The sequence below is a fragment of the Sciurus vulgaris genome (genome assembly GCF_902686455.1).
Source record: "Sciurus vulgaris genome assembly, chromosome: 3".
NCBI lineage: Eukaryota > Metazoa > Chordata > Mammalia > Rodentia > Sciuridae > Sciurus > Sciurus vulgaris.
This window is the reverse complement of record NC_136463.1, coordinates 154,184,727-154,212,445: the sequence shown is the minus strand read 5'-3', so window position 1 is coordinate 154,212,445 and position 27,719 is coordinate 154,184,727. Positions and strand designations below refer to the sequence as shown.

General features: G+C 36.8%; 2 protein-coding genes across 9 annotated transcripts in view; one reads left to right on the top strand and one right to left on the bottom strand.

Moving 5' to 3' along the window:
* Positions 1-1,445: 1,445 nt before the first annotated feature.
* On the bottom strand, positions 1,446-22,127 carry STRADB (STE20 related adaptor beta). The gene is made up of 12 exons (XM_079130685.1): positions 21,915-22,127; positions 18,677-18,781; positions 16,502-16,582; positions 11,172-11,271; positions 7,518-7,639; positions 6,839-6,947; positions 5,695-5,818; positions 4,286-4,457; positions 3,884-3,988; positions 3,471-3,715; positions 2,751-2,793; positions 1,446-2,264 (listed from the first exon to the last, which is right to left on the bottom strand). The coding sequence occupies exons 2-12, from the start codon at positions 18,686-18,688 to the stop codon at positions 2,121-2,123; spliced, it is 1,257 nt and encodes a 418-aa protein (XP_078986811.1). The 5' UTR covers positions 18,689-18,781; positions 21,915-22,127; the 3' UTR covers positions 1,446-2,120.
* Positions 22,128-22,309: 182 nt separating this feature from the next.
* The window catches only part of TRAK2 (trafficking kinesin protein 2), a 56,228-nt gene continuing 50,818 nt past the window's right edge, over positions 22,310-27,719 (top strand). For 3 of the 8 annotated variants that reach the window (XM_079130581.1, XM_079130580.1, XM_079130579.1), the window contains exon 1: positions 22,314-22,528. The gene's annotated coding sequence lies outside the window, so the exon portion shown is untranslated. The other 5 variants (XM_079130574.1, XM_079130577.1, XM_079130575.1 and 2 more) reach the window with 4 other exon arrangements.

Sequence of the window (27,719 nt, the reverse complement as noted above, 5' to 3'; positions counted from 1 at the left end):
AATCTAGCAGACATTTGACAGATTTCATTACTTTTTAGTCAGAAGTTAGTTCTACCTTTCTGTGGATTCTTGAAACAATTTAATTCTGAATTACCGTTGGTCACATAAAAAAAAAAAAAAAAAAAAAGATGCTAAAGCAGATTACCATCCCTAATATGGGTGAGTCTTACACAATCAGTTGAAGACTTGAATAGACCAAAAGGGCTGACCCTCACCAAGTAAGAAGTTCTTCTTGCCCAACTGCCTTTGAAGTGTGTCATTGTTTTTTTCCTGTCTGGCCTCAACTGAAAATCCCACACTTCCTAGTTCTTGGAGCCTGACAATCTTTGGACTTGAACTCTACCAATGGCTAATAGGGCATATCAGGAACCTGTCAGCTCCTGTAGTTGCATGAGTTGATTCTTCAAAATAACGTGTGTATGTGTACATTGTTTGTTATACAGTTAGAAGCAACTTGAAACAATCCTTTTTACGTTATTGCCTAGACCCCTTCAAGAAGGAAGGTTGTGGTTACTCTCTTATGCAGCTATCAAGATTTGCCAAGGGGCAAGCATTCAGAATGGATAGGAGGGATGAAGAAGATGAGTCCCCAATGGCAAATGCTGTATAGAAAGATTTTATATATTTTATTATATATAAATTATATATTTCACACATACGTGTATATAACAGACATACACATATGTATTATGTGCACACACATTCTCTTGGTTGTTTCTCTGGAGAACCTAATATGCCCGCCATTTATGAGCTCTCAACCCACCCTTTTCACTGTACATGTGCAGAACTGCCCTACAATGTGGGAGAACCTGTAAGGTCCCCAGGCCTCTCTTGCTGAGGGGAATTCAGAAGGGAGAGGTTGGTGAGATGAACTCAGCATCCACCACTGCAGCTGCTCTTGGGGCCATTAGGGGTCATCCTCTCCTTCCTCTACTACCCAATCTAAATTCACTTTGGTAGATTTGGTGGCTGCACTAAAAGGAGTAACCCCAACCTTTGTTCTTAAAGGGATCTAACCAATAAACATAAAAGGGATTGTGTTAAAGTTGTTTATTATTTATATATTATTTATATTTTGGTTTTAATATTTTAGCCTTAAGATAATCATTTTAAAATAATTTCTAATGTAATATAAGTATAAAGATTAAGAAAATCAGCTAAGATAGGCTCCCATTCACCACTGCTCAAATACTTTTTGAGATGTAGCATCTCTTTTACTAATAATAAATATCATTAATTAAGTCCTCTATGTCCTTAAGTGTTACACCCGTGACAGGAGCAATAACCATGTAGAAGGTCAAACTGTCCTCTCCCTCCATTGGGTTGTCCCCAGTCTACAAGGTTAGGTAAATCAGTTTGAGACAGGGCTTTTCTTGACTAAACAAATTGAAATCTGTGTTTCAACTTTATTAACCCACACAAGGAAAATAAATAAAAGCATAATCTGGATTCAATAAATTTTTATTGAGTTCCCTCAGGGTGCATGGATTTAGGATCTATAATTTACCTAGGTAGAAAAGTATCACTTTAGCCCCCCTTTTTTTAAAAAAGCAAATTATATCTTCTCTATGTTTTTCAAGTGAATCATTTAATGTGAGTGAGGCTCGGTGTGATGTTACCATATGTTTTAACAGAAGAAAAAGGAAAAGGATAAACAGCCATTCTCCAAAAAAAGGGTTTGGTGTCAGGACAGACTAGCCTATTGGTCTAACAAGAGCTGATCAAAAAGGCTGGAGAATCTGGAAGACAAAGATGTAGTTGGAAGTACTGTCCTCTGAAGGCTCATTCCCAAGAGGACAATAAAATGTCAAAAAATTAACTGGCTCAAAAATTATACTGAGAGATCAAGGGAAGAGTTAGTCACAGCTTGGGGAAAAAAATTATAAAGTAGACAATACTATCTGTAGCTAATTCTTATGTTTCCCTGGAGTTGTGAAAGCACTCTAAGTAGAGGGGCTATGGCTTCATAACCCTGTGAGCAGAGTGGTTTTAAATGATAGATTCTCCAGTGCACCAACTGTATTTTCAAGTATAATCTGGTATTTATACCTAGCAATATAGAAGAAAAAGCAGCAAAGAGAAAGTGTCAAGTATACAGGACATAAAATGAGTTGGCAGCCCTAAAATTCCCAGTATGAGTCTTTTTCATTAGGAAAATCACATTCTGGCTCAGTCCATGGCAACACTGGAGGTACTGCTTCTGATGGCTTGTTATAAGCAGGAGGCAGGAGTGAGAGTATTGAATCCTGGCTTTCTTCTTTCATCTGTTAAGGAAACCCAAAATAGGGCTGTTGGTGATTATCAGTTCTGTTACCAAAAAAAATCATTAAAGAAATTGTTTTAAATGTTTAAAATTGTTCTCAGGTATTTTCTCTAGAAATGCTTTTGACTCTGATCATCTGAAAAACAAAAAGAATAAAGAACCAAGTAACTGATTTTATCAGAATTATTTTGTCCTTTCTTCTAGCCATTATAGAAAAAGAACATGTCTCCAATGAAAACATACCCTGAACATGTATTAGCATATAATGATAATCCAGTTGTTTTTACCTATTTTGTTTTACAGAATGGAAATCTTTTAGAAAGTCTATAAGTAATTGAACTACCAAAAATGTTTTTTTGTTTTTACCTTTATCATGTAAGAAAGTTACTAGTCAGACTTTTGACAACCAAAGTATCCCTTAAGCCAACTAAATGACTTTTTAATAGTACTTGAAAACATCTGGACAACAGACAATAGATCAGCTTACCTGTTTGAAGAATACATGGGATAATAAACTGCTTGCTGATGGCCTGAAATTTTTTAAAAAGTTATTAAAAAATAGAATCTAATATTAGAATGTAGATTTTAGGTATAAACTATATTAGAAATTAGATTCAGAGTCATAAAACCCATCTAAAATTTTAAAAGAAAATGAATATATGTCCAAAGCCCAATTCTTAGCTTTAACCTTAACTAATGGGAAGCACTAATTCTAGAAGTATCTGTCAATTAATCCATACTCAACAACATTTACTGGACACATACTATTTATTAGGAACTATATGAGGCACTAAGGCATAAAAATAGATAAGATAAACATATCTTCTATCCAAAATACTAATGCTAATACATAGCTATGTAGAATAATAATTTATATTAGTATAATAGTAGCATCTTACATATTTATACTATTTGGAAGTTTCTGAAATGTCTTAACATAAATGCACTAATTAATGTCCAGGAAGAGGAACTGATTTTTACAGGTGAGTTGGCTAAGAAATGGTACAACTAAGACTAGAGCCCAACTCCTGATTTCAATCTAGTGTTCTCATTTGCTTTTCATCTCTACTTGTTCTTAGCATTGATATTTTCTATATTAGACTAATTTTTTGACCAAAAGATTTGAATTTTACAGGAAGGGTAGTATCACAATTCTTCTACATAATATATAACACATTTTGTGCTATTTATAGTTAACCAATATTACCTTTTCTCAGGATCTTGCTGCAAACAAAGCTGTACCAAGTTAAAGAAGGCAGGAGAGAAGGTTTTTGAGGATGGTGTGTGCAATCGATCACTATTGACTGTGTGAGTTCCACTGGAGACAAGTACACTCTCTCCAATCCCAGAGTCTACACCTGATCGGGAATTCTTCATTCTGGAATCTGTCTGTGGGAAAATACTGATATCCAGTGGACTATATGGAGGACCTTTCAGTTTCTGTAACAGCATCTAAAAAAAACAAAAATTTCCCTCAACACTTTTCAGGTAAAATATTAAAACAACAACAATAATAATAAAGTTCCTAAGAGTCTACAGTAAAAATGTTTAACAGAAATTATCTAGAGTGTGAGAGACCCTATGAAAGGGAAAAAGTTCAGCAATTTTAGTAGCACTTACCTGAGTTCTCTGCATGTCCTGGAAAGGTACTTGCCCACTGGCTAATTCACATGCTGTTATCCCAACACTGTAAATATCTGACTTCACATTATATCCATGTAAATCCTAGAGAATACAATTAATTTCATGTCCTTTAGTGCAAATAACAAAAGAGTTACAAATGTGTTCTTTTGATAAAGTATGGTGAACGATAGTGGGAAAAAATACCCGTAAGCGCAAAATCAACGTCTACCTAATATATGGCTTATGATTAAAAATTCCTAACATAATTTTGACAAGAAAGAGGGAAAGTCTTGTAGTAGGCCATTCATCAATCCAAATATAAGGATGCAACTGTCCTTTAATAAAACTCAGAAGACACTCGAGACGTACAGACAACCCAATGCCACGGCCACACCTGACCTGTCTCAGTAGTTCTGGGCTCAGCCACGGCTGCACTGATGTGCTGAACTGTGGGAAATCAAACACAGCCCTATGCCTCTGTCCGTGCTTAACCAAACTATGCAGGTGGGACAGGCCAGAGAGGGTCACTAGGCCATCACCAGAAATGAGGATGTGGCTGGCTTTAATACTCCTAGAACAAAAAGAAACAATCCTAAGTACTAGGAATCTGGCCCATAAGGAGAGAATAAAAGTCTGGTCAGAATAAATCCATCCTTGGAACTTAAATACCCTTTATAAAATAACAGTGTCTCATATACACTGCTCTACATTCAGGAAATGTTGAGGGAATTAAGGAATTCTTCCAGCTCTTTAATATAGTACTAGAACAAGGAAAAATACAAATGACAGCTACATGTATGGAATTGGTAATATATTTTTTCAAACAAGGAATGGAATAAAATTATTCATTTTACTATTTTAGGCTGCTGTTGCAAAAACACCCAAGAAGTCCAAAATATTATTTGAAGCATAAGGTTATAATTTAAAGTTAAATGTGATACTATTCAATAAAAGACAGCCTCTCATGCAATAACATCATTTATAAAGATATGCTGTATAAAAAATCCTGTTGTCAGATAAATAATAAAAGACCTTTATTTTTTTTCTCCCAAAACACTGAATTTGGACACTAAAAAAGCAGGACAGCCAAGAGTCTGGTAATGTATAATGAAAACCTCAGTATATTAGAATATACCATTTGAAATCCTCAATTAACTTGAATGTTGCTAATAAACAAATCGCAAGCCAAAAAGTTTCAAGGAAATTGGAACTAAACATTAAGCAAGCAAACATTTAAAAGTAACTTAATTAAAAAGCAAAACAAAGTCCCAGCATTAGAAGAACACTGTTTTTCACAATTCCTTCTGCATCTGCAGTTTGATAACAAGAGAACTGATTTTAATATGAAAATCTCAGGGTGCTGCAAGATATTTCAAAAATCAAGAAAGGATTAATTACAACTTGAACATGATATAAATATGACAATAAGCTGAAAGGCAAATAAACTTTATTGCTTAAAAAAAAAGAAACCAATAAAAAACCCAGATAACTAGGGCCCCCTTCCTTAAAACTGGTATTCTGAACATACAGGTTTTTAGATCCGTCATTAGATTGAACCTGTGTGCTCCATGAGGTCAGTACTCCACCAGCACCAAGGACAGTGCTTGGCACAGCTGATCTGGTCTCAAAATCTGGTAAACATCCACTGTAACTACTAGTCCCTTCTTCCCTAAATTTGTGTTCATATTTTTCTTATCTTTTTTTCTTAAACTTTTTTCACTCCCTCCTCACAACTATTCTTTCCTAAAAGTTCCCTAAAAAGACTTCTTCCAATTCTTTCATTTTGTAAAATGCAAGTAAGTAAATACCTATGAATACAGCCATTTTGGTGCAGATAGTTCAACCCACGTACTGCTCCAAAGAGAATGTTTCTTATTAAAGCTTCACTCATTCCTTCAGGAAAGTAGGTCCTCAAGAGCTGACTTGCTGAACCTGAAAGAACCCTGACATCTTTACATGAACATTAAAAGTGATTTTGCTTCCATCTATTTTAAAATATATTTTTTATTTGTTCTAATTAGTTATACATGACAGTAGACTGCATTTTGACACATCATACATAAATGGAGTCCATCTATGTTTTAAGTGTTCTTTTCAATCATAAACTCACACATACACCTGCTACTTGGAAACCTAACTGCCTTCCCATGCAAAAGAGAGTTTTCTTGAAGAATCTTTTTTTTTTTTTTTTTTTTTTTTGGCTGGGGATATAACTTAGTGGTAGAGTGCTCGTCTAGCATGGTTCAATCCTCAGCAACACACACACACACACACACACACACACACCAGTTTTTTTCTAATGACCTAAAAAGTTAGGAAAGAGAATTAATAATTTCTCAGTAGTACTGAGTAAAAATACAAATTGCATATATATGTAATATGTAATGTTTTAAATCCAGAAAAAATTCACAAAACCTGTTCTAAAGCTCAAAGCTCTAGAATCTATTCACTTATTCATTCAGCACATTTACTGAACACTAAAATGTGCTAAGTACTATATGAGCACTTAAGTGGGGGGGGACCCAAAACAGAAAATAGAAATGATCCTTGCTCTCAAAAAGCACCAGTGAGGGAGACAGGCATACACACAGATGTTTACAATAACATGAAATCCATTTATGGTGCATAGGGTCAGAAAACTACTTTTCTTGCAAAATATCAGCTGCTCTCTGAAACAGGGGAAGAGACAGCTTGAACAAAGGCATGGAGTTCTTAAGAGAATTAGTGGCGGTTTCACTGATCATCATACTCATTCTTCTTTTTTCTGAAGACAAAGTCAACACGATAGAGAAATATATCATAAAATATAGATATCATAACATCTAGATTGGTCATTATGTATATAAATCAAAATTAAAGTAGTGAATAATAAATCTAAGATCTCATTTATCTTTGTAATGATAGCATCCAGACTAAACAATGATTTATTTTATTTAGTACCAATTTTCTTACCATAAGCCATGAATGGAGAAATAACCCAAAGCCAGCTGCCAACAGTGAAAACTGTCCAATAAGTTGTAATATTGGGGTGCCGGAAAAAGTGAGATAGAATCACTGCTTTCTAGGATAAACACACAAGAGACAAGACATTTTTAAACAACCTTTATTTTTCTTATGATGAAAAGAGCAGTAGTAGTGGCGGCTAACACCCAAGGAGTTTCTCATGCTACGCTCTGTTCTTAGTGCTTTCATCTCTCTAAATCCCACAGCCACTCCATGAAATACATGGTTCCCATTTTATAGAGGATGGCACTTTAAAATGTATCAATTTGGATGTGAATTTTGTGTAAATAATTGGAAAAGTGCTTCTGTGTTTTTCTAGTTCCCTGTAAAACTATTTGTGATTGGACCAAGTAGTGGTATTATAAACCTCCAGATTGGCATTTTGAATACAAGAGTCACTTGAAGGAATTAATGGTAGTTACCAAAGCTTGAATATATTTGTTTTTTCACAGAATGGATCTGGTTTCAAGTACTTTTTCCAATACAGTAACTTCATGTTAATTAGAAGAAAGAAATCTACTTTTTGCTAACAGAAAGAACTATTCATTTGGGGGAAAAAAAATTCTCACAGACGTGATCTCCTCAAATAGACATTCCATTAAGTATGTCCTTTTCTTCATACTGTTACCTGCAAAGCTTTTAGGCGTTCTTCAGTGCAGTTTTCCAGATTTGTAATTTTTATAGTCACCAGTGTTCCTGTAGGAGTATGCCGTGCAAGATGGACAGAAGTTAAGTTGTCAAATCCTCTTCCTGTAATCAGATGTAAAATTAATGATGACAACCAAAAGAAAAAATTGACACTGTGTACTTCATCAAAATTAGAAATCCGTATTCTTAAAAAAAAAAAAAATTAAGACTGTGAAAAGGAAAACCACTACCTGAAAGAATTAACAATACTTACATCTGATACAACTTCCATTCAGAATACATAAAGAACTCTTATAACTCTGTAAGGTGACAAGCAGTCCAATTAAGAAACAGAGGATTAACAGGCAATTCACAAAATAAGATATGGGAAAGGCCAAAAAGTGAGTGAAAAGATGCACAAGATAGGGAAATGCAAATTAAAATAATGCCAGATCATTATATATCTACTATAACAGCGAAAATTGTAACTTGAGCAAGTTGTGATATAGTCTAACAATGGAATGTCATTCAACCACTCCTATTCCATTTCTAGGACCTGACAATCACTGATCTGACTTTTGTCATATAAATGATATCAAAAAGAATGTAAGATTTTGTGTTTGGTTTTTCACCCAGCATAATGGTTTTGAGATTCATCTATGTTGCATCAGTAGTTTTTTTTCTATTGCTTTGTTACATATGGATAATTTATATATCCATTCACAGGTTGGTGGACACTTCAGCTGCTTTCAATTTTTGGTGGCTAGAAATAGAGCTGGCAAAAACATCACTGCACAGGTCTTTAAGGAGACATATGCTTTCATCTGGTTTTGGCAAATACCTGAGAGTCAGACTGCTGGGTCATGGAGTAAATATATGCTTAAATTTATGAGCTGCCCAACTGTTTCCAAAAGTGGCTGAACTATTTTGCATTCCTACAATGCATGAGAGTGGCAACTGCTTGGCACACTCACCAGCAGTTGGTGGTATCAGTTTTGAAGTGTGACACTTAGGAGTGGCACCTATTAACAAGCACCTGATTGATGTCAGTTCTCTCCTGCTATCCACAGTCATCAGATTCTATCTGTTTTACCTCTGAAATGAAGTTAAGTTCACCTCCTCCTCTCCAGTGTCCACATCCTGCCTTAGTTCAAGTCTTTCCTCTCTTCCTGGCTATGCATTGTGACTGCCTCAGTACTTCCTGCATTCTCAACTATGGCATGTGCCAGAATTATGAGAGAACTTCTTCAAAGTACCTATGCCTAGGTCCCATTCCCTAGAAATTTTGATTCAGGAGCTCTGCAATGGAATACAGACATTGCAATCTTGTAAAGGACACCGGTAACAAGGATGATATTTCTGGTTATGAAACACCAATCTATTGTATCTTATGGATGACAGTCAGAGTTGTTCTAAAGTTGGCTTTTATCAATAGGAGGGTACTGTAGTGCAACAGTTGAGAGCTTAGACCCCACAGTCAGAAAGGTCTGGTTTCAAATCTCTAGCTATTATAGATGTATGTATGTATATATCCATCTAATATAATATAGATGGTTTCAAATCTCTAGCTTTAATATATAAATGGTTTCAAATCTTAGCTATTATAGCTGAGGCTATAATTGCCAGTGCTATTATCAACAATGTCTCTCTAGCACTGAGAGGATAAATTTCAAACTTCTGCCTTAATTCCTTAAGGAAGTTGGTAAGATGTGAGGGCCAGTATAGTCTGAACTTCTAAATACATCTTTTGAAGTCCTTCACAATGTGTTCCCAACATGCCTTTGCAGATTTATTTCCCACAACTTCCCACTCTTTTCTTTCCATTTGTAGTTACAGAGGAACTGCGTAACATTCTCCCTCTACCCATCTTTCTGCAGTCATTTACTGAGGTAAGCATCTTTACCTTTCTTAGTCTGGCATCATATGAACTGCCTTTCTAATGCTGATGAATTTGTTATCAGGTACTATTTTAGAAAGGGTCAGATTCTTATTCTCCCTTGATCTCCTTGACTCTGGCATGTGCACTATGTGTGGCCAGCTGGAGGACAGAGGGAATGACATAAGAAGCAGGGGTTATCGGAACTCACTGCAGTGGGGCCCGATGTCTGTGGCAGGAGTACCCAACTAAGTAGTGCAAACTATGCTGCCTCAGTCCATGGTCCTGGTCTAAATCACTCAGCTTCTTTGGGATTCTTCCAAGCCTATTTCTCTAGCCAACAACTCTGTGAGCTAACAGTATTATTCAAGAATTACCTTTTTGCATTAAAAGTTAACCAGTATGTTTTCTGCTGTTTATAACAACAAAAACAAACTAACTAGAACACATAGCCAAGTTTTCCTGATTCTTTTTTTTTCTTTGACTCCTAGAGGTTTGGTTGTATGCTCCATCTTCTCTGCTCCCAGAACACTTAGCACATACCTCTACTGTAGTACTCTCAAGACCATGAAAAGACACTATTTAATGAAGTCATCTTCCCAGAGGTGCATTCTGCATTGTGAGATGTACATGAGCTTTTGGGTGCCAGAAGGTAGAACTTAATGGTTTAGATGCGGTGTCCCTCAAATGTTTCTGTGCAGCAATATTTGGAGGTGAAATGATTGAATTGTGAGGGTTAAAACCTAATCAGTCCATCCTAGTTTGAAAGGACAAACTGGGTGGTAATTGTAGGCAGGTGGCATGTGGCTGAATAAGGCAGATCATAGGGCCAGGGTGGGTGCTCTGGAAGGGTATCTTCCCTGAGGCCCATTCTCCTTTCTCTTTCTGCTTCCTGGCCACCCTGAATGGAGCAATGCTCCTTCACCACACCCTTCCATCATGATGTTCTGCCTCATCTTGAGCCCAGAGTAATGGAGACAGCCCACCATAACCTGAAGCTCTGAAACCATGAGCCAAAATAAACTTTTCCTCCTTTAAGTTGTCACAGTGATAGATATTCTGGTCACAGTGACCATAAGCCAACTAACACCTTCTCAAGTGTTTCAGAGGGTTTTGCATCCCTAGCACCTACTATTTCCTGGTTTAAAAGGTATTTCTGAATGTTCAGTTATATAGAATATTTCACATATAGAAAGCTATAAACAAATACTCATTTTATTGCACACTTGACCAAGAAATATTTCTACTATAATTGGAATTTTAGACAAAATTTTAAATAGAAAGTAACTGGTTAAAGATCTATGACAGAGAAAATTTACATGGTATAAGTTGTGCAGTGGTTTATGCCTGTATTCCCAGCTACTCAGGAGGCTGAGGCAGGAGGATTGCTTGAGTTCAGGAGCTTGAGACCAGACGGGCAATAAGATCCCATATCAACAAAAATTTACATTATGTGATTTTAATTCCTACCTAGTATAAAGTTAAACCTACAAAACTAGAAGCTTCCCACAATAAATACACAAAAAATAATAAGTTTTGAATTCGTATCTTCCTTCTCTAAATGTACTTCAGTGGAAAAGTAAAACTTCTAAACAGTAATCTGGGTCATTATTTTGAGACAGATATAAAATTAATTCAATTCATTTGATTGACATAATTAATATCCACTTTTATGCTACAGGTTACAACAGAAAATGATTTGCCTATAAAATAATCTTTTTGTCATCAATTTTATTTCTAGGAATGAAGGGTCAGTTATGTGAAATCCAGGATTATTACCTATTTCTACTTGCAGTTCATAGTGAGAAACATTGGTAGAACATATCACTTCATGGGTTCTAGTAGATGGAGGCGACCAGGAAACAGTTGGCTCATTGACCTGTGTTTTTTTTACAAGATGAAAACAAAATAAGTATATATATATTTTATGTTCCCCAAGTAGAATCCCCTCTTCAATATAAAGTACTGATGTATTTTCAAATAGGTGCTCATTAAGAAGGCACTGAAAGGTGCTGAAGAAATTTTTAAGATCTAAAAGGAATTCACCAATTGCTAATTGATGTGAGTTGGAGAGCTCTTGGCTTATAAAGGGGGAGTGGGCAGGAAAAGCAGAATTATAAATAAGCAGGAATACTTTTCAATGAAATTTCCAATAAAATTTTTAGAAGTTGCCAAGAATGCCTGATAATTCTTCAGGGTATCTAATAAATGTATCAATGGAAGAGCTGCAGCAATCTGTGAGGGAAATCCCATGCTTGTGCTCTTTCCTCAAGTGGTTACATCCATTTCTCCTACAAGATACATGCTCTGCTAGCGGAGCTATTAACAGGGAACAATTTGCACACCACAGCCTATTAAAAATTGCTGAAGAAGTTTTTTTTTTTATAAGATGAATCAAAAGGGAGGTCGGGGGAAAAAAAAAAAACTCAGGAGATGGTAGAGTAGGGTACATCCCTAGTGAGGACCACCAGGTCTCAGGGGGAGCTTTGAAGTCAGGGTCAGGTTTGCACCTAAATATAGTGGCACTGAAATAACACACATCCAGGAGAAAGAACAGGCCTAAACCACTGGTGTCATATATCAGCCATGAGGATCTTCTAAAGGACGTCAGGACCCCAAAGGACACTTGGAAGTCTTTACAGCACCAGCAGGTGGTAGGAATCTCATTACTGCCGTCAAGGCAGGGAGGCAGAAGGGAAAAAAAAAAAAATAACCTTACTATGTGCTAGGAATTGTGCTAACTTCTTTTCACATTCTTGACTCTTTAATCAGAAGAAAGAGATGGAGTTTGAAAGTGACAGATGCACTTCTGCACACAGTGTGGATATGATCCCTAAATTTTTTTTTTTCTTTTGGTGATGCAGAGGATCAATCCCAGGGTTTTGCATATTACTAGGTTAAGCACTGTACCACTGAGCTATACCCCCAGCCTTGTTCTTTGAAGAGTACCGGAAAAAATAAATAATTTTAAGCTTGTGGCTAAAGATGAAAGAGGTGAATATTGTCCAAAAGGAATAAAATATTATAGAGAAATTCTGCAAAACAATTGGAAATAATCCCAATGAAAAGAGAAAAGAAATCTAAAGGAATCAATTTAGTTTCCTTAGAGTAGGTAGTATGCAGATAAATTCAGATTGAAAGAAATAGAAAAGCACATAATGAGTTTTTAAAATTTTAAAGAAATATCAACCCATAAGCCCATCAGGAATGCTAGAAACAAATGAAGTGAGGCTTCATAGTTCATTGCTTGAAAAATGGTCTAATATTACTGTGTGTCAGATTAAAGTTACAGTTAACCAGCCATCTATACCATTAGGGAAATAGTCTTTAAACTAGAAGAGGCACAAGTAGATAGATTTTCAAAGCTCTGAACAGGTTGTTTTAAACAGGCTCAAACCTGTAGGCCAATGATACATAGAATATTAAGTCTGCAAAGAGAGAGAGAGAGTAGTGGTCAAATGAGGACAGTAGTAGTCAGAATGGAAACAGTCAATGGGTCCAGTTTTAAAGAAAGGAGAAAAACTGCAAAGGGACAAGCTTGATGCTGCTGTCCCAAAAAGTCTGAGATAAAATTAGCTAGGTTAATTATGGATACATTAAAAAAAAAAACATGGTAACCACAAGAAGACAACACAGGTTTACTAAGAGTAAATCATTCCAAACTAACCTCACTTCTTTTTATTAGAAGAATAAGTCAAGACCATAATTATCTTGAGCAATTTAAAGAAAGGGCCCAGGAAAATTTTAGAAGGATAATGCAAACTCTCACACTTAAGTTAAAAAAAAAAAAATCAATAGCCTAAATACAAAACTGAAAATACCAGGTTTATGGCCTGGAGGTTTTTTGTCAGTAGTATTACTAGGTTGGTGATATAAAAACACAATATCCAGTTATATTTACATAAGCAAAATGTACACTGAAGGATACAATAAGAGTCTCATTGTATTCTGAACTAAAGAGTAAGAATCTGGAGCACCATGAATAATTGAGTCCCTACAATTTAGGAGGGGATACTACAAAATGGTGATGCTTAGAGACGGTCAACCATGTCAGTGAAAGTTCTGGTAACACTGAGTGAACTGGGAATACATAATATGGCAAAGAAAATATTAAGAATATGTATAGTTGCCATTTTTAAGTAACTGAAAGATTAAGGTAGAAAGGTAAATACAACTGCTCAAACAGCAGAGCTGAGATCAATAGACAAAAATAACAGGAAATAGATTACAGCTCAACATTAAGAAATTCACAATAACTGGTGTCATCTAACAATGCAACAGGCATCAATCTGCCTCCTCTCATTATCCCCGCTTCACTGATAAACAGGTTAGATGACCACTAGTGACAGTACTTGAGGTACATCCAAGAACTGGAAGTGAAGAGGAGATGCTCAGCAAATGGAAAGGTAGAAACAGAAAAGATCTAATGTTTAAAGAAGACACCAATGCCTGCTTACCACAAAAGAAAGTACTGTGATATGAATTCTAAGTAATTTGAAACCTCCATATAAATTAAAGTGCTTCTAATTGTTATTTGGTCTCTCATACAATTTTAAAGAATGGACTGATGATGCAATGTAAAAAGACCATTTCCTGTGACAATGGGAACCTAGGTTTATACAAGACTAATGAGCTTGCCTCATATGGATTTACTCTAGATTTCCTGACTAAACCCAGATTCTGATCCTAAGAGGCTAAGGAACAAACATCAAATCGTGGTTTAAAAATCAAGATAGGATGGCTGTTAGTGTAGTATTTTTGAGAAATTCTACTAAACTTTTACTTGTGGTGAAACATACCTTTCTGTATTATTTCCTATGGTGGAGTTTTTTCTTTTTTTTTTTTTTTTAATTTGGATTTCTACAACTAACTCAATGATATTGTAAAGAACACCTCCTGCATGGTTTGAAAATTGAACTAGATGGCCTTTCAGGAATAATTACAATGCTAAACTCATATTATTTTATTTATTTAGGTACCAGAGATTGAACCCAGGGGTGCTTAACAACTGAGTCACATCCCCAGCCCCTTTTTGTATTTTAGAGACAGGGTCTCACTGATTTGCTTAAGGCCTTGCTAAACTGCTGAGGTTGGCTTTGAACTCACAGTCTTCCTGCCTCAGCCTCCCAAGCACCTGGCAATGACCACTGCACCGGGCTAAAATCACATTATCTTAAAAAGCTGGATTTTAACTCAAAAATTGTAGCCTTTCATTTGAAATGGTTAATTATAAAAAATGGGCTTTAAAAAATAGGTATAGAGATTTTCAAAGTGATAAAAGACTTTTAATAGCATTTGGAAAACTAAGACTTTTCTGGAAACATGATATTTTAACCTAAAATGGATTCCCATATTTAGGGTCCAGGTTAATGAAGAATTACACATTGCACAAATAGAAGACCACAGGTGGTGTTTTGAAGTGTGACTCAAGGAGGTCTCAAGAAGCTTATTCTAATTATCAGATGCCAGTTTCCAGCTAGTGTCAATTTATGTTACATAACTTCTGCAATTTTATTTCTCTACAAGATACTTGAGACAGATTATACCTCTGCTTCCTTAAGACGTTGGTCTAACTCCAATAACAGAGCACTCCTTAAAATATAAAGTGGTTTTTAACTGGAAGTTTGAAGGATTCCAATCTAGAAGTTTCCTGAGTTCTATGTTTCTGTCTTGGTAACAAGATAAAACAGTCATGTGACTCTGAAATACCTTGGCCTGAAGGGTATTACTTGAGCCAAAACTTGGGTTGGATACTACCTCCTACTATATCAGAAGGTTAAGTACCTAGAAGGCTTTAGAGTATTAGTGAATAAAAAGTGAAATGACATAAATGAAGATGATTCAAGATAAAAGTGGGATAAATTATAAGTAGGAGGAAATGGGATTACCTTATTTTACAGCAAATTTTCTAAGGCATGTTCCATTCTGTAGTAAAAATTGCAGCTTAAATTAAGGATCAAGTGGAGGAAAGGATCCCAGAGAAATATTTATTACCAAGCATGTAACTTTAAATATTATTTTATACATCAGGCACTGACCAAAGGAGATAAAGCTAAATAAGACAGGATGCTTCTTTTATAAGGATTACATTTTGGTTGGAGAGACATACACATCAATCATTGTGAGATAAAAATAGCACTGTTTTATGAGAATGTCTAAGGTAGATGAAAGTATAATGGAAAATACTTCACAGATTGGGCATTTGAACCAATTCTTTAGGGATAAAAAGGAATTCTAGGGGAGAAAAAAGGGCATTTCAAGCATAAAGATGAGTATGAGCCAAGATTCAGTAATAGAAAATAAAACTAAAAAATTAGACATATTCCATAACACTGAGAGTCATTATAGCACATTAAGAAGTTTAGATTTCATCCTGTAGGAAGTCAATGGAAGTTTTTAAACTGCAAAGTGAAACAAGCAGGCCTGTCTTGGTAGAATACTGATGCAGCTGGTGGGAGAAGACCACATGTGAGTCTTGAAGATTACAGGCAATGAGTCTACTTGCAATAGGTCAGATGGGAGATGATGGGACGAACTGAGTAGCAGCAGTGCTCAGACTCTAAGATGTGGTATCTAAATACATATGGGACCAGGGAAGAGAGAATGTGAGGATACTTCCTAAGTTTCTAAAGTAAATGACTAAGTAGATGACTTAGTAGTTTCTATGTAGATAACTTAAAGATGACTTAATAGATTTTCAGTAACCAAAAGAAGAAATACAATGGGTTAGGGAGGTTGGAAGAAGGATTAAGGTTTTAATCAAATTCAGTAGAGGTGAGTTTGACAAATATAACTGGACATATTCTATAGAGACATCTGGATCCCAGGAAAGAGTAAAAATCTGAGGACCATCAGTTCTGTTTGATGCCAGGGTCCACTCAGGACACCTGATGTAGCACCAGGACAATCTGAAAACTGAGCAATTGAAATGATAGGGATAAGTGAGGCTACTTCAGGGAGGACTAGCGTAGGAAGAGAAGTCAATTATAGTAGCAGGAGAGATAAGAAATGGTAAGACACTGCAAAGAAAAAGAGCTATAAGAGTGAGGAGTACATGGTATTATAGAAAGCAAAGGATGAGCATTAATTATAGTCAACCATTTTCTTACCAAGTATTGATGGATACTGGTTTCAGATTGTTTTTCAGGTCTGAGTGATTCAACTTGTGTTCGTGAAGTACAGAAACAATCCTGGAAGTCAGAAATACATTATGTTAGTTAAAAGCATGGTGCAGGATAAGCAGGAGTAGTGTATGCAAAAAAGGGACTTGTGTGGAGGGTGGGGAACAGAGAGAAAGAACAGCCTGGACTTGAAGCCAGGATCCATACCTTGGAGGTCCTCAGTATGGGAGAGAAGGGAGGAGTAGCTAGGTGTGCAGAAGGCAAACTTTATATCTGTTAAAAGGTGCTATCTCTGATCCATGCCCCCTCTTTTCTGGAGGTGATAACATTAATAAATTCTAAATGTTGATGTTAACTTTTAACTCTTTCAACACCTCTGATGCATTTCTGAATTTTTAGCTAAAGATTATTCTGCTGTATTCATTATAATAAGTTTAATTTTGATCCTCATTTTTCTTCTTCAGTATAGGAATCATGTTTATAACATTAAGCCACATATTGAGTGTATTGGGAACCAATTTTGTTTCCTAAGGTGACAAACAAGTCTCAAAGAAAATTAAGAGACTTCTATGATCACAATTACATTTTCTTGCATGTTAACCCATGATTCTATCATCATGTATTACCAAAGAAGAAATTTAACACCTGCATGTGAACTATCACCTCATCAATTAGTAAAGTTGATCTTACACTATTGAAGAAAAAGGATATCAAAAGAAAAGCATAAACACACTACATGGGAGACTTTTGTAATAAATTGTTTTCAAGCATCTCATCAACATTATATTTACATGAACATTTGAGTACAATACCAAGTGAGTCTTTAAAAGTCCATCCATGTCTACTTAATGTTTTGTATGTAGTCAGTTACTTAAAAGTAACCAAAGTTTCTTTCTTTTAAAATATGTCAGTGTTTTTCAATAATCAAACCAGTCATTTCCATAGTTCACCTAGTTTACTGATTAAGTTGAATTCAGCATCTGAAGCTCAGAATCTTCATCTATCAAATGAAGGAACTAAATAAACAGTTTTTCTATCTTCTCCAACTTACAAACTGATAGAAAATTATCAATCTTATGTAATCCTTTAAAGCAGGAATCAGCAAAATAGGGTCCATGTACCAAATCTGATTCATAGCTGTTTTGAGAATAAAGTCTTATTGAACAATCATTCACTTTTATTCATTTAATAATGCCTATGGCTGCTTCCCTGATACAAAGACAGAAAAGCAGTAGGAACAGAGACCATGCAGTATGTAAATACTATCTGGACTTTACAGACAAGTTTGCTGATCCCTGCTTTAGAGAATGAGGTATTTTACTTCAATGCAATGAAGATATAAATTTAAAGTAAATGCCTTATGCATTTGTGCATATAAATAATGATACAGTATCCTAACTTCATTGTTCTGCCATCAGCCCTGGTGACTGATGGAGTAGACTGGCAGATAAAAAAAGAGTTTGAATCCTGGCTCCAATTCTTGGCAATCATGGGCAAATTCAAAATGAGGATGATGTTATTTCTCACAATTTTAAAGACCAAGATCATTGTCATAATATAAAAAATTTCCTGTTCAAGTTATATTCCACTTATGTATGATGTGTCAAAATGCATTCTTCTGTCAAGTATAATTATAAATTCCCTGTTCAAAAATTATATTTTATATGACAAAAGTAAAAGTTCTCAAAATATTTACTCTGAAGTGGATCTAATATAAACAGAAAACAAAGTGGCATCCATATTATGGAAACCTCATTATTATGTGTTCTGTCTAATTAAGTCAAAGAGCTTATTTTTAATGCTACCTTGCTTGCCTTTACTCATGAAAATTTATAAAATGGGGTTTTTGAAAGGCTTAAAGTATGAGGCATAACTAACTGGATGGAACTAACATATAAAGTAAATGTATATATATATAAGAAAAAGTGGGTATGGAATAAAAGATAAGGATAAGGAGTATATAAAAAAGTATAGGAGAAGCTCTTTTCAGAAGAGACAAAAACTCACTGATAATTGAATTCATTTCTCAAGATCACAAGTCATGTGGGTAAAAAACATCTCAGAACCTAAGTATACGCCATCAGAATATGCCTTCTGTTATGGCTCTGCACAAACATCTGACTACTCATGACACCAGCTCAGATCATACTAACAAAAACTTACCAGAAGAGACATTGAATCGCTTTAGTTCACAGAAAGTGACAAAAATCCATCTATTTCAAAGAAGAGTTTTGATTTATCTTCCTTTTGAGATGCAGAAATATCCTACTACAAAAAATAAAAGCAAAATAATTTAGATTTACATAAAAGTTCCTTGAAGAACTAACTGTCATAAATTCATTCAGTATGTAGGCAGCTATTCCTTGACACATGGACTAGAGACATTACTGAAAAGTGTCTTTGAAAAGCATTTGCTTTACTGAACACTATTTGGGATCACCACACAGAAAGGCAGAGTGAAGTTGAAGGGAAGTTCTGAATGTTTGTGAAACTTCAGTTTATCTTCTCTGTACTGGTTTTTGAAAGAACCCTGGGCAAACAAACATGAAAGCAATGTAGGAAAGCAATTTTGGACTCACTTTTGATATAAATGGGCCCACTTACAATAAACCCCAAGAATTTTCAACACTTGCTGACTGTATTAACCTATTAAATCATTTGGGGTCCCTGATTACCAAACTTGGGAAAGAATTAGAATTAGTAGTAGATGAGGAACTAATGTTTTCTTGTTAACATATTTTAAAAAAGGAGAAAGGCATTTTTTTGTTTTTATGTGAAAATGACATTTTTTGTAAGAAATTGTTTTACCTTATAAATTTTAGTTATTAACTCTATTCTTAAAATTTGTCGATATTAAATACATAGATTTTTATGCAAATAATTCCTATTCATTTTCACTGAATTTATTTATTTTATTTATTTATTTATTTTGGTAACAGGGATTGAACTCAGGGGTGCTCAACCACTGAGCCACATCTCCAGACCTATTGTGTATTTTATTTAGAGACATTTCACTGAGTTGCTTAGCACCTTACTTTTGCTGAGGCTGGCTTTGAATTCAAGATCCTCCTGTCTCAGCCACTGGAGCAGCTGGTATTACAGGTCTACATCACCTCACTAATAAAGTGTTAAGCTCAATAATTTGTGAAATTCTGCAACAGATGAGAATTTTAATATGGTAACATCTTTGAATTCAAGGAGATACAAAGCACCAAACTTTTACTAACAGAAAAGGAAGCAGTGTTCTAAGTTTGCTAGCACTTGGTGCTCCCTTATTTCTAAACAATGTCAGTCCTTTCATCTAAATTTGCTAGCACTTGGTGCTCCCTTACTTTTAAACAATGTCAGTCCTTTCATCTAAATTGTGCTGAGGGTAGCTCTGTGGTGCAATGGATAGAGAATTGGACTTATAAATTGTGCTGAAGTCCATGAATTTCATCAAGGCATCTACAATTATCTAAGCAAAAATAAGGGAAGTATGAATTTGTAAACCATAAATATTATAGAGCAGTATCCAATTTTATTGCTAAAGAAAGAAGTGAATTCACTCAGGATGTCCACTATTAACCAAAGGCAGAGAAAGGGAGGAAGAAGCACCTTAAAGATGATTATTTCATTGCCAGCCATCCATTATTATCAATTAAGGCACGAGAGTTTCCTGTACTACAAAAGGGGAAAAGCAGTGCCTGTCCTGTCTACCTTCCAGGATGACTGAGATCAAATGAGATACTTCATCTGAAAGTGCTCATAAGTACCAAACTCTGTGTAGACAAGATAGAGCGGATGCTCTGAAAGATGCAGTGATGTCAGTGCAAAATGCTAAGGCTCATGTGGAAAGCAAATTGGCAATGTTTTGATAACCATGAAAATAGTCATACTTTGTGACCCAGTAAAATTCCCACTGATAATCATCTATTCCAAGGAGACATCCACATAAATGAACCAAACACACAAAGAAAGTCATCACACTGTTATCTGTAACAGCCAAGTATTCATTCATCTCCTTTGATGAATACCCACCATGAGTCAGGTACTATGTGGGACACTCACTGTTAATCAAGGCCAACAAGTCCCTGACTACTTGGAGCAGTTTTTCCCCATAAGCAGAAAGGTTAAGGATATCATGATTAACTGAATTTTCTGGTTACCATGATTTTGAATCCTCCTTTTTTCACTTAATAGTTGCCAAGGTGTTACTCATTTTGTCTTAAACAATTTGAAAGTCCATTACATCAGAAGAAAATTTGTGAGAATTGTTAGTATTAAAAGGATTGTCCCTGTAATCCTACAGGCTTTGCCTTAGATACACCAGAGACCATTAAGAGATAATTTCACAAGACATTTTGAGGTCAAGGCAGCAGCTGCACCTGGCAAAGGAGTAGGATAGATTTGCTGTCAATTTTCTTGGGTATGCTCTTTCACTAGTTATGAATACAAATCCTTTTTTAAAAACTCATAATTAAAAGACCTATATTTGTAAAGGTTTTCATAAGCATTTCAGTATAGCCCCTTGCACATGTATCTAAAAGCTAATTATAATAAAGTTTTATAAATAATATGTTTCATAACTGATCGGTTCATCCCAAGGCTTTAATCTGAAAGTCGAACACTTTCATTGGAAACAAGGGTGAATCTATTTACAGAACTCGGGTTCTGGGTTAATTTAGGCATCGAGGCACGGCCATAGGGAATACAAACAAAACAAAACAAAAAACCAACTTTAACTCTCTTTGTTGGGCTTCAAAAATACTGTAATTTTCAGAGTGATCTTGGGAACCCATAAAAAAGATTACAGCGACGCACAGCTTGGTAGAATTTTCCAAACTTAGTATCATGACTCATGCTTTCATCAAGTGTTTACTGAGTGCCTACTGTGTGCCAGGCTCCGTGCTTGGTAGGCGCCGTGTCACAAATCCTGATCAAGTTTTGAAAAAATTGGTATTGACACTACAAACCTACGAGGAGAAACCAACGCTGAACTTAAATGCTGAGGATAAAGCGACTCCGGGGCATTTAATTTGGTTAAAGATTCCTTCCTAGTCCTGCAGGCAGATAGAGCCAGGGCCAGTGTCTTCTGTTTGGAAACTTGCCAGGCCGCCAAAGGTGAGAGCTGGGGAAGAGGAACCACTGGCAGATCCGGCCCGCGTACCTGGCGCTGCCAACACGTCGGGGCACCGTCGACCCTGCACTCAGGTGCCTGGGCCGCCGTGCGCGCTGGAACGCGCGGCCAGGGGATCCCAGCAGAGCCGCGCGGGTTACTCGCCGCGCCAGACTCTGCCCGGGTTCGTAGTGGTGCGGCGGATTCTATCCCCTGGCTTCCCCGGGCGTGCGTGGATCGAGCCGGGCTCCCTCTCGTCACCCACCGACCCCTAGTCATTCCCTTCCCCTCTCCCCTCATTACCCTAGTGGCGACCACGGCCAGCGACTCTTCAGGTTGCCTGCTGTGAGGGGCCGGGGCGGGCCCGGAGCCCCAGAATCCGGGAGCCCAGCTCGCGGAGGGGCTAAAGAAGAGCGCTAGGCCCGCTCCCAGCGCGGGCCAAGAGCCACAGGAGTGCGACACGGCGGCGACTGAGGCCTATCGGCCTGGAACTCTGTCCCAGTCCCAGGCAACCGCCCCGGACGGGATCCGCCCCACCCCTGCCCAGGTCGCGGTCCGACCCGTCGCCCCGCCTCTTGCCCCCGGGCCGGCAACCAGGAGGCGGGGCCTCCGAGCTGGGGGCGGGGCCAACAGGAAACTACAATTCCCAGCAGGTCGTGCGTTGGTGCTGTAGAGGCTGCTGGGAGAGCGGGTCTCCTTGGAGCTTCCCCTGTTGTGCAGGGGCTGTCATTGACCCGGCGTCACTGCAGAATCGAGGTCGCTGAGTGATGATGTGAAGTCGCCCGCCCGTCCCTGCCACGCCCGGGTGGTTACTGGCAGCCGCGGTAGCCTCGGCTGCTGCTTTCAGGCTGCCGCCTCTTTAGGGGCTTCTCCCTGAGGGAGCGCAAATGGAGGACGCCAGACGCCGGGCCATTCCAGTGAGTAACCTTCCCGCGCGCGACTCGAACTTGGCCCTTGCCAACTTCGCCTGAAGGCGGAGGAGCCGCCCCGCCCCGCGCCCCTTTGGTCCTCCGAGGTCACGCGCGGACTCCCGGATCCGATGCTGGGTACTGGGAGAGCTGGGTGCACGCCGGTCCTCGCCCCGAGGTGGGAAGTGCACTGTTTCTCAAGCGTTGGTGCGAAGCGATGTAGCTCTGGCCTTGGGATTCACCCCAGCTGCTCTTCTGAGGATTGGCAGCCTCTTAACCTCCTCCAGACAGCATCCATCTGGAGCCCGGTCTTTTAGGACGAGTGGCTTTAGTGTCTGGCCGTTAAACCTTAAGCCTCGGGACCATCTGTGATGTAAACGGGAGGAGAAGATATTGGAAAGAGTTTTCTGTGTTGAGTTGGGCTTTTCTTTGCAATTGATTTGGAGCAACACGTCACATTAAAAAGAAATGGTTAGCTATAACTTTTAAGTGTGAATAATGGATATTGGCAGATGTCCTTTTTAGTACCGGCATAAAAATAATCTAAACAGTTAAAAACAATTCTGTGTCAGTAGAGTTACATGCTCATACAGATTTTACTTTACACCTACTGTTTCTTTGCTGGCAGAATAGTAACCTTTTCACTGGAAATTCATCAAGCTGGAATGGACCATAAGAATAACATGAAACAGACTCTTCCAGTTCTAGAACTTTCTCAGTGAATTTTTTCGTGACCTTCAAATCTTTGCTGTTGCATTGTAAGTTATCTCCAAATAGCATGTTAATGGTGGTGACGTGACACTGAACAAATGGTGAAGGACATTTGGTGGAGAGGAAGGGCAGAGATGAAGACACTATCATAGCAGCAGTTATTCCAGTTTTCTATTTTTAAAATTAAGTAATGTCCAACAAGTCTCAGACATTTAGCAGGCACATAGTATGTGAAAAACTGTTTTATAGTCTTACAGATTTTGTTCATATGATGGAAGAGATAGGAAAGAACCAGTATCTGAGTACTTGTAATCTGCCAGGCATGCCAGTTATGAGCTCTACATACATAGCTCACTTAATCACATAACGAACCTGTTGCACTAATCAGGCTTAAATGCTTTGCTTATGTAACAAATAGAAATCTGCCTTGTTTCAAAGTTACAGATCAGGTAACTTACCTACTTCAGAAATTACAAATCTTAAAAGATTGGCTAAAAAGGAGTTTGGGGTATTATTTTCTAATACTGGTTCCAACACATCTGGAATAAGCCCAGACTTCCTGCTTTAGTACTTTTGAACAAATTTTTCTCTTTACCTACAATTCCCATCCCTCCCATTAAGACCCTAAAAACCCATTCTAAATCTACTTCAGTCTATTTTTGTAAGAAATGATGGGCTTGGACTTTTATCACAAAGGTCCTTTCCAGTTCATAGGTTTTATGGTTGTACAGTTGAAATTATGAGCCAAGAAGTGTTATTCTCCACTGTGAATGATTAACATCTACTTTAATGTAATGATTAACATTACAGACAGTAGAAAAAATTTATTTCAATGCCCAAATGTCATTTCAATGCCTCAAATACGTTAAATACCAACACAAAGAATGAAGCAGATAATAATGTGTTAATTTATGTTCATTTTGAGCTCTTTTTTTTTTTTTTTTTTTAACATCATCAGCACTGACTTTTGAACCTCTTTAATTTGTCCTATTTGGTTGGAAAGAAACCTGAGGCATTAAGGTAATAGTCACATTTAAATGACTTAGTCATGAAAGGAGCTAAATTATTCATGGTTCCAGTCATTTCTGTTCAGACTTAAAGTGTTTTTATAATAATAATAGGAAATATTTGTAGATTTACTATGTGATATGTACTAAAAGTTTTCCCTACTTTAACTTATCCTCATGGTAGCACCATGAAGTGTTTTTTCATAGATAAGCAACTAAAGCAAAGGGAATAGTAAACATACCCAAGGTAATTTTCTGAGTGGTAGAACTGGGTGTCAAACCAGACAAGATCAAATCTTTAACATTAGAGTATCTATTACCAACCCAGTAATGGTACTTTTATTATAATTAAATCATTTTTCTGTGCAGCTACCTTTTTTGAACGGAAATTCAGCATTAAATGATTTGCCTAATGTCACAAAGTAAATGAGCACAGCCAGGATTTGAACCCATGCTTCCCTTACTTTGCAGTCTTACTTTAATAATCTTTATTAAATTCTTTCTGTGGTCCATGTGCTAGATGCTAGTACATAGTCTTCATACAATCTGAAGAGGGAGACCCAATTATGATAGTGTGTAGAGCTGTGTACAGAGGTCCTCCAGAAGCACAAAGAGCACTGGAATCAACCAGAGTGAGAGGGCTTGGGCCAGTCCTGAGAAAACAAATAAAAATTAGCCTGGATAAAGAAAAGGGGTAAGGGTTTTTTGAGCTAAACTTTGTCTCCCCAAAATTCTCATGTTGAAGCTCTAACCCTCATAATCTCAGAATATGACTCTTTTGGGGTAGTGCTTTTGAAGTGCTTAAAATAAACTGAGGCCTTTAGGGTGGGATCTAATTCATTCTGACAGGTGTCTTTATAAGAGGTGGAAATTTGGACACAAAAAGTCATCAGAGATGCACCTGCACAGAGTAAAAAACCATGTGAGGATTTGTCAAGAAGACCAAGGAGAGAGGCCTCAGGGGAGACCAAACCTGCCAACACACTAATCTTGGACTGTACCCTCCAGAACTGTGAGAAAATAAATTTCTGTTGTTTAAGCCTCTCAGTCTGTGGTATTTTGTTTTGATATTCCTGGCAAATGAACAAACAGCTATGTTCTAGGCAAAAAGAATGACATATAAAAAGCCTTTTAGGTGTGACCAGGTAATTTAGTTTTCATGGAGAGAAGTTTTGAGAGATAAAGTGGGAAACTAGGATGGGCAGGTTAGGAAGATTTTATTTGAGAACCTAAGGGGTTTAAACTTTATACTAAGGGAGATGGAATGGAGGGATTTGTAGCAATGGAAAAACAAATTTGCATTTTAGAAACACTATTCTGAGCCTTGGGGAAGATTGTTTAAATAAAGGGGATAAGATTGGAGGCAGAGAAACCAAGTTAGTGGCTATTGCCATAGGAATCTGAACTAAAGATTTTCTTAGAATATTGAGATGTCAAACTAAAACAGAACCATTGTTGATATAAGGAAGACTATAAAATGCATAGCTAACCCCTAAGGCATATGTAAGAAGATTTAGGAAGAATTTGTGTATAGCTAATTATATCTAGACACTGGCTTATTTTGACCTTTTGCTTTCCTTATATGGGTCATAAAGCTTTATTACAACTATTACACAACAGAATATTCAGTGTTTTTCTACTTTGAAGAATGATTTATTGTTTTTAATAGACATTTATGGTGCTTACACCATCCAAGCCCAATCCTCTGACAGACTCATGAACTACCTACTGTTATCTCCATTTTATACATAAATATATAGTAACATAGAGAGGTTATATAACTTGCCTAATGTCACGTTAGTTAATAAACAGCAAAGATTCAAACTCAAGTGGTCTATCTTCTGAGTCTGTTCTTAGCCTTTTACTACTTGAGAGAGAAGCAGGGAGGAATACAAATACAAATTGAGTATGTATACTGCCAGGGATAGACAAATTATAAGAGGAGATGATAAACAGATGCTTTAGAAATGTTTTAGAAAAAGTAGAGAGTGATGGGAGGATTGCTTGCCTTGAGTTGGGCTTCTGGAAAGGCTTGGTGGAAAAAGTAGCGTTTGAGCTGGTGTATGAAGAATGGTTAGAATTTGAATATAACCATGGTTAGAATTTGAATCTGTAGAATTTGGAGAGAACATCAGAGATAGAAGAAATTGCATGAACAAAATTATAGGATTGGGAACTTCCTGCTGTGCCTAGGGATTTAGTAAATGCAGTCCTTTGTTTTGACTGGACTATATTATGTGGTTGGGGAAGGAAGTTGGAGAAGCCAGTTTGGGGGTTAGGGAACAAAGCTCTGGAGAAGAGAACTTTCAAGTGTGCTATGCAAGGAAATTGTGATTTCAAGTCTGAATAACTGAAGTGTATGCCAGATGTGGTTATCTTTGAAGACAGAAAAATTCATTGAATCTCAGATCATTAGTTGACAAGTCCCGTTTTCACTACCTCACAAATTTCTCTCTCTTACTGTTGTCATTCACCTGTTTTATGACTTTATTAAAGTAATCCATATATAATGTGATAAAGTGTCCTAATTATTTTTCTGCCTCCATTCTCTCTATCTCTGAAATTTATCACCATTCTGCCAGTGGATTTATTTTCCTCAATGTCACTTTCCATTTAGAAACTTGTTTCCTACAGGATTAAGTTCAGACTTCTTATGTTGAGCTAGTCAGATTTAGATCTCCAAATACCTTACCCACAATTCTTACCGCTCAGATTGGTCTGTATACTGCCCTTGCTTTTGGGTCTGTTTTTGGAGACTGCGGGTGCTTTTAAAAAATTACTTTATCCTAATAGATAGCCCATTTTCACCAAAATTTTTTCATTCTTAAGAAACTCATAAAAATTTTATGTCCTATGTGAAGCCAGAAAAGAGTTCTCCCTACAACACTATCTATAGAACTGTTAGGTTATAATACCTATTAAATATTTATTAACTAGTAGTGTTATCTTATTGTCTTAGGTTTCTTAGATCCTTAGATATTAGGTCTAATCTAGATCATGGAGATCATTAGTGCTTTCCCCATTAAATATTAAATTTCTTAAATCTTTAACCTTCTTTTGGTCAGAGGCTGTCATGTACTTCTGTTTATCTCTTTGTGTACTCTTTAGTTCAATTCACCTGGCATTTATTGAAAGCTGTTTAGTAAATAGCTAATTGACTAGTTTTTAATTGAGATAATTTTATTGGTTTTTTTTTTTTTTTTTTTAGAACTGACCGCTTTGTATGGAATATTCTGATTTTATACCTAGCTTTACCACTGACTAATATAACCTTCAGGACATTCTGTTTAACCCTATATTTGTGCTAGAAAATGAGCATACAGTCTTCTAGAGGTATAGAGGTAAAACTAATTCCCTCTATAAACATCGTTGAGATCTTTGAAGCTTATTTATATTTATCTGCCAGTGTTTGCCAAACTTGAGTTCTTACTCTTTAGAAAGCTTTTTGAAGTCACAAACGGTAAAGGAACAGTTAGGATAGG

Bases quoted from the DNA above. Each gene is read 5' to 3' on its own strand.
- STRADB (XM_079130685.1), bottom strand. The intron at 3,989-4,285 runs GTCAGGTGTGGC...TGTATTCTCTAG, and splicing joins GCCCAGAACTACTGAGACAG to GATTTACATGGATATAATGT. The intron at 2,794-3,470 runs GTAATATTGGTT...AAAAAATTTCAG, and splicing joins CAGCAAGATCCTGAGAAAAG to GCCATCAGCAAGCAGTTTAT.